Source organism: Struthio camelus, chromosome 2 (genome assembly GCF_040807025.1).
Source record: "Struthio camelus isolate bStrCam1 chromosome 2, bStrCam1.hap1, whole genome shotgun sequence".
NCBI lineage: Eukaryota > Metazoa > Chordata > Aves > Struthioniformes > Struthionidae > Struthio > Struthio camelus.
This window is the reverse complement of record NC_090943.1, coordinates 94,206,581-94,222,132: the sequence shown is the minus strand read 5'-3', so window position 1 is coordinate 94,222,132 and position 15,552 is coordinate 94,206,581. Positions and strand designations below refer to the sequence as shown.

General features: G+C 45.5%; 1 protein-coding gene across 3 annotated transcripts in view; it reads right to left on the bottom strand.

Annotated features, from left to right (window-relative positions):
- The window catches only part of KCNG2 (potassium voltage-gated channel modifier subfamily G member 2), a 74,224-nt gene that overhangs the window by 2,345 nt on the left and 56,327 nt on the right, over positions 1–15,552 (bottom strand). For 2 of the 3 annotated variants that reach the window (XM_068931613.1, XM_068931612.1), the window contains exon 3: positions 1,978–4,415. In XM_068931613.1, coding sequence (XP_068787714.1) covers positions 3,603–4,415 — 813 coding nt within the window. In that variant the 3' untranslated portion in view covers positions 1,978–3,602. Of the gene's footprint in view, positions 1–1,977; positions 4,416–15,552 lie in introns of those variants that run through there. The other variant, XR_011139017.1, reaches the window with a different exon arrangement.

The following is a 15,552-nucleotide window of genomic DNA, read 5'->3' as shown; positions in this document are numbered from 1 at the left end:
CCTTAAATCATTCGTATGCAGTGCCAAAGGAAAAAAAAAAACACACACACATACGTAACAAAACCAATGTTTCTCCAGCTGCTGATCAAAAGTAATAAACATCACTCATAATAACAGCTTTACTGGGTGAAACTCATTCTCCTCTGGGTATCTTTTGTGTCTGGCAATTTGTGCATCAAAACTTTATGCAGCTTCCAGAAATAATTTGTTTAAAAGCTTCCTGGTTTATATTTGTTTCCTCATCTGTCATCGCTATAGATAAAGTGGAACTTTATTAAAAGCCCGACCTTGACTAACAGCATAATGAGTGGGTTTTGTCACTTTATTAAAATTCTGTGCATGCTGGAATTAATTATGTGCTTTTTGAAAACATAAAGCCCTCCCGGCTGTAGGACAATAGCAACTTGATGGAGGGAGCACAGCAGTAATACGGTGTGCCATCATTTTGTTTTTCTGCACAGCTGTTGAGCTGCAGTTAGCCATCTCTGTGCAGTTTTTTCCACATTGCAGGGCCAGAAGAGGCGTTCACTAATGGTTACTTGCTAGCACTTTGAGTCTGAAACTTTTCTTTTTGCAGCGAAGACGCCACAACGCAGCTCTTTGAAGAACACGCTAACGCTGCTGGTCATTCATGGGCCTCCCCGTCTTCATGAGCTGCCTGCTGCAGCTGCATGATCACTGTGTTCGCTGCAGCCGTAGCTCTGACTAGCATGTGGTGTTTAGGAAACATGAAATACCTACTGTGAAAAGCTTTCACTTTTGGGTTCACCTGATGAATCTGCTGGGTGTTCCCACCTTAAGTCTGGGTACCAGAGCGCCACCATAAACCACACTGCTCCCTCTTGTCGCCCTGCCATGCCTTGCCCCCCTCCCCCAACTGCTCACTTGGCCGATTTGCGTTTAGCGGGCCACAAATCTGTATTTGTTGGTGCTAAACCTTAATATGCCTTAGTGCAAGAAATGTCTCTGTCACGGTTCTCTTTTAAAAAAAAAAAAAAAAAGAATTAAACTCTGCCATGAGTCACAGCAACCCAGTACTGGTACTGATCTGCCAGGAGGCTGAGTCAGCCTGGAGAAGCAGCCACCACAGCCTGGCCCGCCTCACCTGGCACAAGGAGATTCACTCACTGGGGCGGCAGGTTATCAATGGTGGGCAGGACCCCGAAACAGCCGTATTTCCTGGCCTTGTGATACAGTGCAAGTGGTGCTCTGGAGCCCCAAGTGCAGCCTGCAGAGTGCTGGGCCTTGTTTTTTGCTCCCGTCCTCTTTCACTGCCCTGGCGTGCTGCATGTTACACGTTTGCTGCGCCTTGGTGGGCAAAAAGAGTGTGTCTGGCCCAGGGACCACGGGGCTGCCCGGTGTGGCTGCCCTCTCCTACGGCTCTCCCTCTCCCTCTGCTAGGGCCGCGAGCTGAGCTGTACCAGGGCTCTGTCACCAGGGGCCACAAGGTCCTGAACGCTGTTACTCAGCCCTGGCAGCGAGAGCCTGGCGTAGCCCCACGCCGCCTCACCTCTCCGCCAGCCCTGGAAAAGGGCACGTAACACGGCATTTCCGATGCGGTTACTGTCGGGAGGGTGGGTGGGAAGCCCTCGCCTCCCTGCCGAGCCGAGCAGCAGAGCACGGCTGTGGCCATCTCAAGCAAAGGCTGCTATGCAGCCAGCGTGGCCTTTGCAGGGCGGCAAAAGGTTGTGTGTCCCCTGTTTGGCCTGAGCAGCTGCAAGTCAAAGTGGGACAAGGCGCTACATCTGCTTCCGCCATGGCGCCAGCTCAGCCACGCTGCTAACTCAAAGAGGCGCCGCCTGCCGGGCCGTGCTGCCGGGCTCACCACTGCTCTTCCACATGGGCCTGAGAGGGCTGGTGGCAACGAGCAGCTTTACAGTGGCAAGGAGTAACATCTCCCCCCTTCCCTCTCTCCCCCAAATCTCAAGCAACTCCAGGGGCAACCACTGAGTAACAAAGCTTCCAATTTTTACCAAAATAAAGCGTAACCTTTTATTTTCCCTTGCGCCGTTCCTATGAGGAATGGCTTAATACAGGAGTCCGCTAGTGTAGCGTTGGTGTTACAACATCTGCTGAGGGGAAAAAAATAAACACACCAACCCCAACGCTTTGCCCACCCACCTTCGGTGCAGCAGCTTTTGTTCCGTTGCTGACAGGAGGCGAGCGCCAAGAGCCGCGCTGCATGGTTGGTCCTGCAGCTCGTCCAATGCAAACAGAAGCGTAGGGAAACGAGGTGGGTGTGCGCCGTTTCCTTCTCTCCCTGAATCGTATCCCACGTCTAGGAATACTTAAACACAGCACGCTGGCTTAAGCCAGCTGCACCGCTCTTCCAAGGAGGAACAACACAAGGCAGAGGGCTGGAGAGCTCACAGGATTTGCATCAGTAAAAAAACCAAACATCCACTTCTACCACATGATTTGTTTTCCCTTTAAACTGACTTAAATGTTTTGGTATGAGAACTAGGAGGAAGAGCCAGAACAATAATTTTAATCTTTAGATGATGGGATTTTTCTTTTTTTAAGTAGGAAAAAAACCCCAAGATTATTCCCTAACGTAGGGCACAGCTGCTATTCCGCAGCTTGGGCCAGAGCCCACTGGAGGCTTTTCATGGACTGATTCAAGGGGTTTGGGCTGTTCCCGTTTGCATGGGACTGCAGCCACTGCAACCACCACTGCTGAGGAAGAGTATGCAGAGCTGAGAGTCGCTGCTGTCCGAACACCACCCTCCCCCTCTTGGGCTGTGCCTATTTGAGGTTTAGGCATCTGTTAAACACTTTTTTTTTTTAAGACGTGAGAGATGGAAAGAATGAAAAGGAAGTGGAGAAATGTTGTGATTTGTAAAGATACTTGTTATATTCAACTGTGAACAAAGAAAAAAAATAAAACAAGTTAACATTCAGTACCATAGTTAGGAAGATTGTCTATGTATATTTCTGTCATGGGGCTAAGTTACAAAGCTTACTGTGGTAAATATGCGTATTTGCTAAATAATACATACTGAGCTAGAGCACAAGTCAGAACTGCCCAGACTGTGGCGCCTGATTTATAAAAAAGACACAACCAAGCCCCTAGTGCAAAATAAAGGAAGAGGGACATTTCTGCCCTTCTGTTGCCCCCTCTTCCCTTCCACGGTGCCCCTCAACTTGTCTGAGGTTTGTGTTCCTTGGTGGAGCTGCCAAGACAAATTCCCGGTGCTGGGGGTCTGTGAGCTGGGCACCCCTCCTGTGGCACACTGGACACTGAGTGGCACCAAGCGGTGTGAGGAGGTGGCACACTCACTGCTCCACCAAACGGCACCGGCTCGACTGTGCTGTGCTTCAAGCTGTGTTCTCCTGGCTGGATGCTTTCAACAGCGGCTCCTTGCAGGTTGCCAAAATTACTTGCTCAGTAGAAAAGAAATGCCCTACAAATAGCGATGGAGCAGAGCTGTACGTGGTGGAGTTTCTAGGGACACTTTTCGGTGGGCCCTTATGCTCATTAAGGGCAACCTCCTGTGTCTGCCCCTAACTTAGGCAGTTCAGGAGGCTCTTCTTGCAGAACTGAAAACCCCTCTTGTCCGCTGCTTCTTGTGCTGCCATCTCAAGTCTTCAGCTGTTCAGCGTCAGCAACTTCTCTTGGCTTCTTGGTTCACTGCTGGCCGAACCTCCTCCACAGCAACATCTGGAGGGGTTGAGACACTGAGTCCTTGCGAGCTGTCACCATCGGGGAGTTTGGTACTCTCTTCCAACTGGCGCATCTGCCTGCTGGCTGCTCGTTGCTGCTGCTCCTTTAGCTCACTGTAGGAACGGGAAAAGGTATGAAAGATGGAAGTGACTGGGAAAGCCATCAGCAAAATACCGCTCAAGATACTACTCAGGGCTACCACCTGTCCCGGGATGCTACGCGGCACCATGTCCCCATAGCCAACAGTTGTCATGGAGATCACAGCCCACCAGTAACTGGTGGGGACACTTGTGAATTCTTGCTTGGCTCCCAGTTCGCTCTCAGCCAAGAACACCAGAGGAGAGAAGAGGGCCATGGCCACGCAGAGAAAAAGCAGGAGGAGCCCAAACTCCCTGGTGCACCGGCGCACGGTGAGCCCAAGAGTCTGCAGCCCCAGCGAGTGCCGTGCCAGCCTCATCACATACAGGATGCGCAGAGCCCGCAGGAAGCGCAGCACCAGGCCCACTCGCTCCAAGTACTTGTTGCCAGCTCCCCCACTCGGCTTGCTGCTGTTTTTGGTGGAGACCATATCCACAATGAGAGAGATATAGAAAGGCAAGATGGCCAGGATGTCTATGATGTTGAGCGGGGTTTTCAGGAAAGCACACTTGTTCTCTGCCTGGATGGAGCGCAGGAGGAACTCAAACGAAAACCACGCCACGCACACTGTCTCCAGCACAAAGATGTCATAGCATTTCCGTGAGCATTCACCCTGAAGAGAAGAGGAGCGAGAGAAACACAAAAGGGGGGGAGAAAAAGATTTAGCCAGAGAGCAGACCCAAGAAAAAGAACGTGGCAATTCTTACGGGGAAGTGCCAAAAGCATGTGCAATAGAGATGAACTGCTAGCCACAAAGTAAAGCCATCGCTATGAAGAGCAGTTGGAACAGATAATTAAAAAACAGAGCAACAAGCTACATCAGGCTACAGCCTGACAGGTTAACGACGCCCAAGAATATCCCAGAGCGGCCAGGAATTTGCTGTGATGGTATCAGCTGCTGCCCACAGAGCCCGCTGCTCTGGGATAGGAGTGGCCAAGGGCTCACTCCTAATTTCTAACAGAGTCTTTAATACGCTTTAGAAAGGATTACTACATGATTCACAGATTTTAATAAATGTGTCTTTCCTTCCTCCCTTCCTGATCAATAACAAATTGCTTATGAATGGCTCATAAACACGTGCAGCATTTTAAGTGCAGTGCTTAGAGTCATCTATAATCGTAATTCACAGAGTATAGAACATTTTTGAAATAGCACTCAGCATTTATTAACACACTAACCCTATAATCAAAAGACTATATAAAGCACTGATAAACTTAGGCTTTTATGAAAGAAAAAGTACAATCAGAATAGCAGGAGGGGCAGGAGAGACAACTATTTTTAACCATCTATCCTGAAATAAGTAGTTATCATGATATCCTGCTCAAGCTTCCTGAGACAGAAAAGTGTTTGAAAAAGTGCTCTTCCCTGTAAGTTCACTTAGTGGAAAATAAACAGAAGTCTCTGGCTCTTTAGTTACAAAACTTGTAAACAAGCTAGCCTCGGAGCATTTGAACAGCAATAAATAATAATGGTGATGGTTGTTCTTGGATTGTTAATTCAACAGCAGAAATACGGTGGCAATTCTCTGCTACATCACTGTTAGTAACACCAGCTGAATAATAATCAGCTTCTCTGAATAAACAGATTTTGAGGCAGACAATTATAGGGCTAGTGCTGTTTTCTCTGTAAATGTACTGTAAAAGCGTTAGCGCTTTGGCGGCTGTGAGCGCAAGGGAAGCGTGTATTTACTTGGTGAACCAGTTTGACTCTGAGCAGTTTATGAAAACTCTTGCAACTGTGTAGGAGTCCATCCACAGCAGCAGGGTGTGTAACTCCCACTGAACGCAACAGGTATTAGGTACCTCTGTAACACCTAGTTCTGCTCGCCTGTACTAAATTACAGCAATAAAATCTCATTCAAGAGCGACAAGGCTGTGTAAGGCTGGTCCTCATTTCACCACCGGACAATCTGAGAATCTGGCACATATAATAAACAGCTCTGCCCACACGCTCCCCACATGCATCTTGCACTAGGCAGAGCTGAGGACATTTTTTTTCACTTCGCAGTGCCACTCCGTAACGTTATCGCTCTCTAGGTGTTTATAGACAGCTTCCTCCCTGTTGTGAGAAAACAGTAAACCAGCTGATGGGATTTTTGCTCTGTTCACAGACTAGAACGTTTCCCCACTACGTGGGGCAGAGCCTGGATACATGTTTCAAGGGCTGCTGCACTGCCAGCAGCACAAGTAGTGTCATCACATACGTGTGTATAGATATATATACGTATACACACACACACACACACAAATATGTTTACATATATGCATATATATATATATATATATGTCAAGCCTTGTGTTGCTTAACATGTTAACCGAAATGTTGAGATGCTCTTCCTATTTCATGCCTAAGGAGAAACTGAGACAATGACTAAAGAGATGTCAATAAGAAAAAAAAGTTAAAAAGGGATCTTCAGAGCCTGTGTTTATGGTCCTTGTATTCCCCACTATGAAAGACTGTAGTGCCAGGTATTTATAGATTTTTTTCCCCACATCCAACTGGTACATATCTTTCACTGCTGCTCAAGGGTACAATGATGAAACAGAGGCAGAGAAAAACTACTTGTCCCATTGAAATTGCTGCCAAGGCCTTAAGCATATTGCAGGGAGGGGAGGAGGAAAGGGAGTCTTGTTTTAGTAGCGCAGTAACTCAGATAGATAGCCTGTCTTTAACTTCCGCTCTAATTTTGATAGGTGTGAAGACCAGAAGGAGCTCAATTTATATCTGCCTCACTAAACCAATTTGGTCACAGACAAGTAGTTCTGTCGCAAATGTAAGCAATGAGGCAACAGAGGCTCTTTCTAGGGGCTTCTCTCCTAGCATGTCATGATTAAGGCATAAGGCTCTTGCATCAGATAAAGAACCACAATTTTTTCATATCACCACAGCACAAACCTGCTGCTGGGGGCTGGAGCCAAAGCTCCCCAAGTCAGTGGAAAGCCTCTGCCGGTAACTTCTTCTCACCTCCCGCCCCAGAAACCAGCAAGGAGGCTGCTGCCGCCCGTGAGCCCCGCCGCCCGGGGGGGGCTTCATGTCAGGCTGCGCTGCAGCTCAGACTGGAGGGCGGTGGCTGCAGGGGATTCGCAGCTCCTGAGATGAGCCTTGCCCTGGGACGGAGCTGAGACTTGCTGAAGGCAGCTCACAGGAGAATAACTATGAATAGAGCAAAGCCGCAGCAATGGCAAGAAGGAAAAAAAAAAAAAAAACAATGTGAACACTTCCTTTCCGTGAAAGCTATATTACTACCTGGAATACCACATACTGAGACTAAAGGTAGCTCGCCTTAAGACACCTATCTGGCAGGAAGCTTCCTGATTCTGTCGCACCTGCGGGAGGTAGTGTGTATCTAATGTTCATTGCCATTAACAGATTAAGGAATGCCAGTGAAGCCCATGGAGAATATAGCTTTGGAATAGCCCTACAAAGATACTAAGGTGTTTGATAGTTAATTTGGCACCTAATTGCCCCAGTGCTCTCCATGTGGTGCAAAAGGGAAGGAAAATGCCCCAGGTCATTCTCTATATGGGCCTTGGTGTGGGGGCAAGCAGGCCTGAAAATTTTTCTTCATTGCTGAGCTATCAGTGGAGATAACTTCCAGAGGCAGCTATCTGCCTGTCTGCATAGCAACACGCTTATCCTCCTATCCTACAGCCTCACCAGCCTATAGCTTTGCTAGTTATGTTTCCAACCTTCCTGCAGACCTACATCAAAAATGCAAGCACAGGAGCAGCCCCACAAGCCTTGTTCAGCTGAGCTGCATCTGAAGGTTGGGGCATCCAACACTGCAGAATCAAGCCAGCATCTCTGAACCCTTCTTTGCCGGCACCATAGTAAAGAGATGAAATCTGCTCCATCCATGGCTGACGGTGGGCTCTGGCTTTTCTCCACTCTCCCCACTTTCCACTGTTGACAGCTAACACTGTGAATGCTGACGTGTTTACTTTCAGAAGAGTGGAGCGATAATGCTCTGTTACACAGAGTTCATTTTAATGGGCTGAAACGATCCCCTCTTTTAGCTAATGCATAATTATCTTAGCGAAGTGCTAGTCTTTCTCAATATTGTTATTAACCTATTGCAATCTGAACAAGACAGACTCTCTCCAAAGGCTGTTCTGAGAATAAGAGGGTCTGAATAGGCTTTTAGAAAACAGACCTATGCCTCGATTAACCAGCCAGAAGCCATTTTTTTCATTAATTGAATCTCCTTCTGTTCCCTGGACCATGTTTCAGTAACATCTAGGTGTGACCTCTTATAATCCTGACATGAAATTACAGCCAGTAACATCAAACATGTGTTTTATGCTCTTTGCACTTGCTTCTCTAGGCTGCGACTGCTCTTGTTTCAGTGTTTTTTCCCCCTTGATTTGATATAGATATATTTTTTTTAAAAGTAATTTTTTTTTTCTCTTTCTAAAACTTTCACATTTGTACTCCGGAGTCCAACTCGATGGATTATAACTCTGCTTAGGGTTTTAGGTTTTTTTTCCATTTAAGAAAACAAACAAACAAAAAAGTAAACGCACACACAGATGGAACAAAAACAGAACCAAAAATTAATCAGCCATTGGAATAAAAGGAAAACAAGTGCAAACAGAATGGAATAGCAGCCTGCCCAAAACAGATCTGTATCAAATCCATATACTCTCCAAAATGATCAAGTTGCACCAACTCATGGCCGTAAACACGTACATTAACAACTAGTTACTGACTTTCCTTTTTCCTAAGTAGAATAGCTAACTCCAAGGCTACCTAACCAGATTTCTTAATCTTGCAGTGTGGCACATTTGCATGATTACATGCTCACATTTGCACTGCCATCGAAAGCTAGACATGAAAATGGGCCACTGACAAACTTTTTTTAGTTTTCATAACAATTTGAAAATTTTTGGTTTTAGAGTGCTGAACAAAAGATACTATGAATGGCAACCACAAAGGCAACCTCCATGTCACCTTTCTAATATTAAAAGATTAACACTCTTTTTGCTTAATGTCATTCAATAAACGCTGTCTCAGGCTTTTGATTACAAAAAGCAGTGGTATAATAACAAATACGAGGAGATTGCTGTTCTTTAGAAATGTATGCATATATTTGTGTGTGTATGTCTGTTTCCTTCAAACAGCAGGCAGCTTTTTTTTCTCTTGCGCAAAAATTACTTGCATATGGGGAAATATCTGAAGTTACAGAGCACATTGGGGCCATATACTAATGTCAACTCAGGACACAGAAAAAGAAAAGAAGGAAAGTTTCAATGAGTGATCCTAGGCTGTTAAATTAAAGTGAGTGTCTTTTCCTAGGATTTATAGATATTTGCTGTCAAAAAGCCAACTGCAGTAACTTTCTTGTGGAGAAATATTTTCTTTGCCAAAAGAACTACTGAGAAAATTACAAAAAGAAAAGCTGGTGTCACTGAAGTTCAAATCTAACTGTATTCATTGCTCTCTATGGGCCATCGAAAAATTGCAAGCATCTTTCAGAAATGTTTCGGTTTGGCTTGCAGGGTCACTTTCACTGGTATTTCCCTGTACTGCGCCTCAAAAAATTCTAGACCTTGTAATGTGACTTCTTGACCCTTACTTCGTCCTCTTTGGTCTCCTGAGAAGAAATCCTGATTTTTCTCCAGATTTTCTTGTAGGCTTTGACTCCATCTCCCTCCTCTGGTGTTACAAAATGTCAAAAAGTCACATCACCTCTGGTCACTAGAGGTCCTGTGTTGCTCGGCACACATTTTTGTATGGTCAGCAGCTCCCCAGTGCTTTCAAGGAAGAAGCTGCAAAGTCTCAGTGCCTCCCACTTTACTCCTATAGAGAGGGTTTTCCCTTCATACACTAGCACTGTCAAGCTTACAGGTTAAAAATATATAAAAACATGAAAGTCATTCCATAAAAAAATCTTATGTAAGCTTTAAAATCCTGGCATTCAAAAAAGATATTTTGGATCTCTTCTGCTTGCCTTTTGTTGACTTGAGCCTTTTGGGTCATGTTCTTCAGGTGTTTCTCTGTGCCCATGGGATCAAACACTTCTTAAATAAAAATCTGGCATTTGAAATTCTTATATAACCAAGGTCTCAGCACCTGAGAGCAGTGTCACGAAACCTGCAGCTAAAGTTTCTGAAGCCATCATAAAAGGTCTACTCATGGCCTGAACACTATGCAGCCATGGAGAGACAGCCTGCAGTCCAACGGTTAGATTGTTCTTCTTGGGTCTGTGGGTGAAGTTGAGCTGCTTGTGTCCATATGGAGATTTAGAGGACAGACCCCCTCCCCCCAACTTTGGACTAAGCCACAGTCTAATGGTTACAGCACTTGCCTGGCTTGTGAGAGACCCAGCTCTTGCTCTGAAGCAGCTGGTGTGTAAACCTGTCTCTGGGTCTGCCATAACCTGAGGGAGTGCCTGGAGCACCAGGCTTCTGGTGGAGCACGTTAAGGCCCTCTTTCGTCCCAAGTATTGCTGTGAAATGAAGAAACCTTTCCTGAGAAAAATTCCAGCAAAATGGCAAGTTTCCCAGAAATAAAACCACCCCCCCCCCACAAACCCCTACATTTTGCTCACACTGCTATTTTCTGATGAAAATGTTCAACCAATTGTCACAGTAAGGATGAGTGCATGACTCTTGCTTTGTGACCCATTGCTGGAGTGCTGCCCTCAGGCACAGGCTGCCCTCTTGGTGGTACCAGCTAGGGTCAGTCCAAAACTTGGAGCCAGCCTGCTCTGAATAGTTCTTGTGCTCCTCAGCAAAGATGATTCAGCTACTGCGTAGTTCGACCTCAAAGCTCTCTGGCTGTGAATTCAAAGTGATGGTTTCTGTTCAGAACGTCACCAAGGGGCTACGCAAGAGCCCTCTGGTTCCTGCTGTACATGCTTTGATCTGCAACTAGAGCTTAGTCTGTGCTTCATCTTCAACCCAGCTGCTAGAAAAGGCAGCCAGAGCTTTGCCTTCACTGGAGACGGCTGTCACTGACAGCTTGCAGTTATGTTACTGGCATGAGATAGCTCTTGTACCATTGTTCTTGGGATAGCACGTTTTGCATGGAGAAAACAGGCAGGAGCTATATCTATTTTAGACATAGCTCTGGATTTGCTCTGATCCCACTACAACACAGCCCCAAAGAGCCGTTTTTCAACACGTTGTCACTTCTATTCTGCAAAATGAAGCTGCAAACAAACATAGAACATAAACCAGAACAAGGGAGATGCCAAAGGACTACAGCAACTGTTAGCAGATAACTTTTCACGTATGCAAAATCCACAGCCAGAGTCTAATCAGCTTGTAAAATCACATGCCATGCTGTTCAGCTGCAGTCATGTAGTCAGGGGGTTACTGAGATACAGCTACCTGTATGTGCCTTGCATTTATGTTTCAAAGTGCTCTTACATACAATGACAAAGCCAGGCGGGCATGTTAATAGGCAAAAAGAGCGTCTGGAAATAAATTAGAGGGAAGAGAATATCATGTGTGTGATGAGTTTAATCCCTCTCTTGTGGTAGCCTACAGGAGACACAAAGGCATGACCCCAGAGGCTGCACTCGTCGAGGAATTCAAGCAGTTGTGCTTCTTAGAGTTGCCTGCTCCTTTGGGCCAACTCAGCCCCAAAATGCACACCCAGAATTAGATATTGTAGATGGGATGTAGGTTTCTATGTCATAAATATTGAGCCTTGAGGCCTGTTGAACTGCTGCCTTTCCTTGCAAATGTTGCAGAGCTCTTAACAACTGTACACTGACTGCACAGTTTGGGCGTATATATTTGGATTGTGGAGAAAGAAAGAGACATAGAGGATTTGAGCACCTGCCAGGCAGGACACTGTTGTAGGGATCCTAAGGCTGTCCTCTAGTTCCCTGCCTCCTTCACTTATTGTCCCTGCCACATAGCAGATATATCTTCATAGTCCATTGGCCTGCTTCTTTTTTGCCCCATGACCCTGCCACCCCCAGTACAGCTGCTGAGAAGAATGGAAAGCAGGTAAATAATACTACACACGTCCCAAATGCCCTCTCATTAATACCTTCTCCTCAACCAGCTTTCCTCACACCTGTACCCTCTATTACCACCCATTTCTCCAAAAGCAACAATATTTCTTAGAGTTAACATTATCTGGCTGTGCTTTATGGAAAGCAACCAAAAACTGAAAACTTAAGCAGCAAGAAACATGTAAAGAATAAAACAGACCATAAATATGCATAGAACAGAAGAGAAGTAATTGCAGGAATACCATCCACTCCCCTGCTCTAAAGACGCCTATCAATCAGGAACAAAACAGTATCTCACCCTAAGATGTGTATGTGTTTGGCGGTGGCGGGGGGGAATACGTTAAGCATCTAACATTTTAAAACTCTTCAGACTCTGCGACTGCAGCTGGGAGCAACTCAAGGGAACAGCATGTGCTCCAGCAGCCAGCTGCTAATATCTCCCAGCCTGATCAACTGCACACCAAAGGAGAGGGGCTATACTACAGCTTAAGGAGGTACGATACACTGCGGGTACACTTTCTTAACGTTCTGCTGCATTCTCAGCAGACATTTCTTAAGGTTCTCTGCTGCCTAGGGACCTCCTCTTGGGGCTAGTACTCCCTTCACTTTGTACTTCCTGGTATTCTAGCCTTAACTGCAGTTCATTAAGTTCCTGGCTAGCAAATACACACGTGTGCACCCCCCGCTCTCTCCCCCCCCCCCCCCCAAACTGGCACTTGTATTTGGAGTCTGCTGTCTGCTAGGTCCCAATATACAAGTAAAGGATTCGATTTGTTCAAGAACCACTCAAGTTCAAGAAGGACAATTCAAACTGGAACAAGTGGGGAGAGTAATCCAAGGTTTCTTGGCTGAGTAGTGGAATGGAAAATCTATCCTGAAAGAGACAATTAAATGCATTTGGCTTGTTTAGCATAATGAGGGCAGAGAAGAGATATGATTGCTGTCTGTAAATACATCAAGGAGATAAAGAGAAGCACTCTTTAACAGCATAGTCAAATGTCCTCATTCAGTTCTCTCTCTGGACCTGCTGAAAGCACTGCTATCTTCATCTACTTGTTGGATAGCCACAGTCCCCACAGACTGGGACATATGATCACTCCTTAATCCTCTTCAGTGCAAAGTCAAACAGAAAAGTTCAACTACCCTCAAAGTTTTTTCATGCTACTACAGCTGACTTTGTCCAGGAATGGTGAGAAGCTGCTACACAGATACCACCAAGGTACAGGACTCAGCCGGCGACACAGAAGTGGGGAGGAGAGGGATGTAACACTTTAAGTTTGCAGCAGCTGTTTGCAAAGAGACCATATGACTAATCTAAGGGACAATGTTGTCAAGAGAAGAAATAGCTACTGATTGGCTTTTTGGAAGATGCACATCAGAAGAGAAATAAGGTTCCAATTGTCTTCTTGTAGGAGTAGGAAAGACCAGAGACGTTTTAAGATGAAGCTTCTTAGTGTCTGAAAATGACTGTGTGATGTGGTCACCCATGATAACAGGGGGCTACACTCACTGACCTCAGAGGGCCCCTCCAGATCCTACCTTCCTATGATTTCCAACAAACAAAGGAAATTATGTGCTTGGGCTAAAGATGCGGGAGCTAGGCCTCAGGGAGTTTGAGATCCCTTCCTGGCCTGTCCACAATTTTCTTCTGTGTATGTGCGTAAGATTCTCATAGGCAGGCTATTAGTGATATTTAGAGACCTAAAATCTAAATGTGCAAGAACAGGTTTACTGTCCTTTGTTAGCACAACTCTTCCAAGTCAAAACACTGGTTAGGTGTACTTGGGGGTCTACTCAGGGAGCTTTTGGTCATTTTATAATCTGTCAGTGCCATCTGGACATTGTTTAAAGGCAAAGAATTACAAAAGAAGACACGGACCCATGAGAACAAGATTTTATATTTTAAACTCATGAACTTTCATGACATTTGAGGTGGGATTTCACAGGCCACAGTCCATATGGCTTCCCTTCTAGCAGCACTGCTCTGCAGCAGACCCGTCTGTGGGAAGCACGCAAGGGTGACATACGGTCCAGGAGGATACCTGGCTCCCACAGAGCCTGCCACACATGGATCACGCAGGACCTGCACACCCTGACCTCAGGTGGCTGCTCAGGGCAAAAGACCTGCTCTTCAGTGTCCTTGCTACCTTTAGCAGCAGTAATATGGAAAGAATGACGATTTCGCCAAGCAGTGGTATCCTCCAAAGAACAGGTTCACTTTAGAAACACTGAAGTTCTTAGTGTTTCTGAATAAAAATTATCTCGGAATTTTCTATTTCCAGAATGCTTTTCTTGGGTTTGGTCCAGTTTTTCACTAAAATTGAAAGTCAGAAAGAATGACAAATTAAACATCAGAAGTTTCCTTATTGACATCCCCTCCCCTCAACTTCACATGAACTATAAATCTTCCTTCTCAGCCCTTTCTCTTTTCTAGCGCTGATCAAGGCATCAGAGCCCCTGAGGCCTGGAAAATACAACAATTCTTTTAAATCCATCTTATGCAAACCTAAGTAAATGCTTGGTCCCGAGCTTTTATGTGAAGACGCTCAGTTACCTTGCAAATTAGCTCATGTCCTGATTTATGGAGAATACTAGCTTGTAATTTCTATCCTACTGGGCCAACATGCAGTGAGCGCTCTGAAAATAAGACAGCCTCATCCCTGCAGTCTTGCTTCAATAAACTTAAGTGATGACCCCAGGCATTTACAGCACACCTGCTTCTCATAAGCATAGCAGGACTGTGAAAATATAGTGAGGGGTTATCTCCCATAAGTGGTAGCATAAATCAAAACACAGCAAAAGCAGAGCAGGGCTGCGTCCTCACCAAGGGCACTTACGTGCAGTTTGAACTGTTTCCACAGGGAACGCCAACATGTAGCCCCAACACTTCTACCCAAAAGCCACAGCCCAAGAGAGACATGGCTGTATCACAGAGCAGTGGGCTTCTGAACTCTTTAAGGAATTGGTTCCTCCTCTCTTAGAATGCTCCTGCTATAATCACACCTGGGGAAAAATGATGCTATGGTCTCTAACTATGCTCATAGATACACAGTGTCTAAAACTGTGGTCTGCCTAAACCCAGCATTCTCTCTTTTTTTTTTAACCTTCTTCTTTTAAAGCTTGGCCTCTACACTAAATAAAACCCCTCAGTCTTGTTTTCACTCTCATATACACACATTTTATAACTTACTAACTGGATTAAAAAATCTTATTCTTTACGGCATTTTAAAGCTTATTTTCCCTGTTATACCCCCAGTTTTCCTCTTGTCTTATAGGCTTTTCTCCTCCTCCTGCCTCCTACTCACTGCTGGTTCTATTTCACTGACCCACATCAGTTTTGCTGGTTCCTGCAACCCTGTAACCTGCTTCAAATTTTGGGGGTGTCTTTTCTTTCTCCTTGGAGGAAAGGAGGACAGAGTCAAGCTTATGTTTTTTCTACTTTTTCCAACCTGTTTGTTTTCCCTTTCTTTCTCTTTATCCTATTGTCTGAAAGCAAGTGAAGTATTTGCCTATCTTGCCTCTGGGTAGATTTGCTCTCCTGCTGGTAGTGGCGCAGTAGCAGCTGGCAAACTGCTGCTGCATTGCCCTTGCACTAAAATGCTGTGAAGTTGTATTCCTGCGTTTGTAAAGTGGATGAATCTCTGCAAGGCTCTAACCACTGCAAAATCCTGCAGTCTCTCACATTCCCTGGGACTGCTCAAGGCAACAGTAACAGTGTTTTCTGTGACCACCAGAACAGTATATAAGTGCATGACTTACTCAGGTTTAGCCAATGCTTTT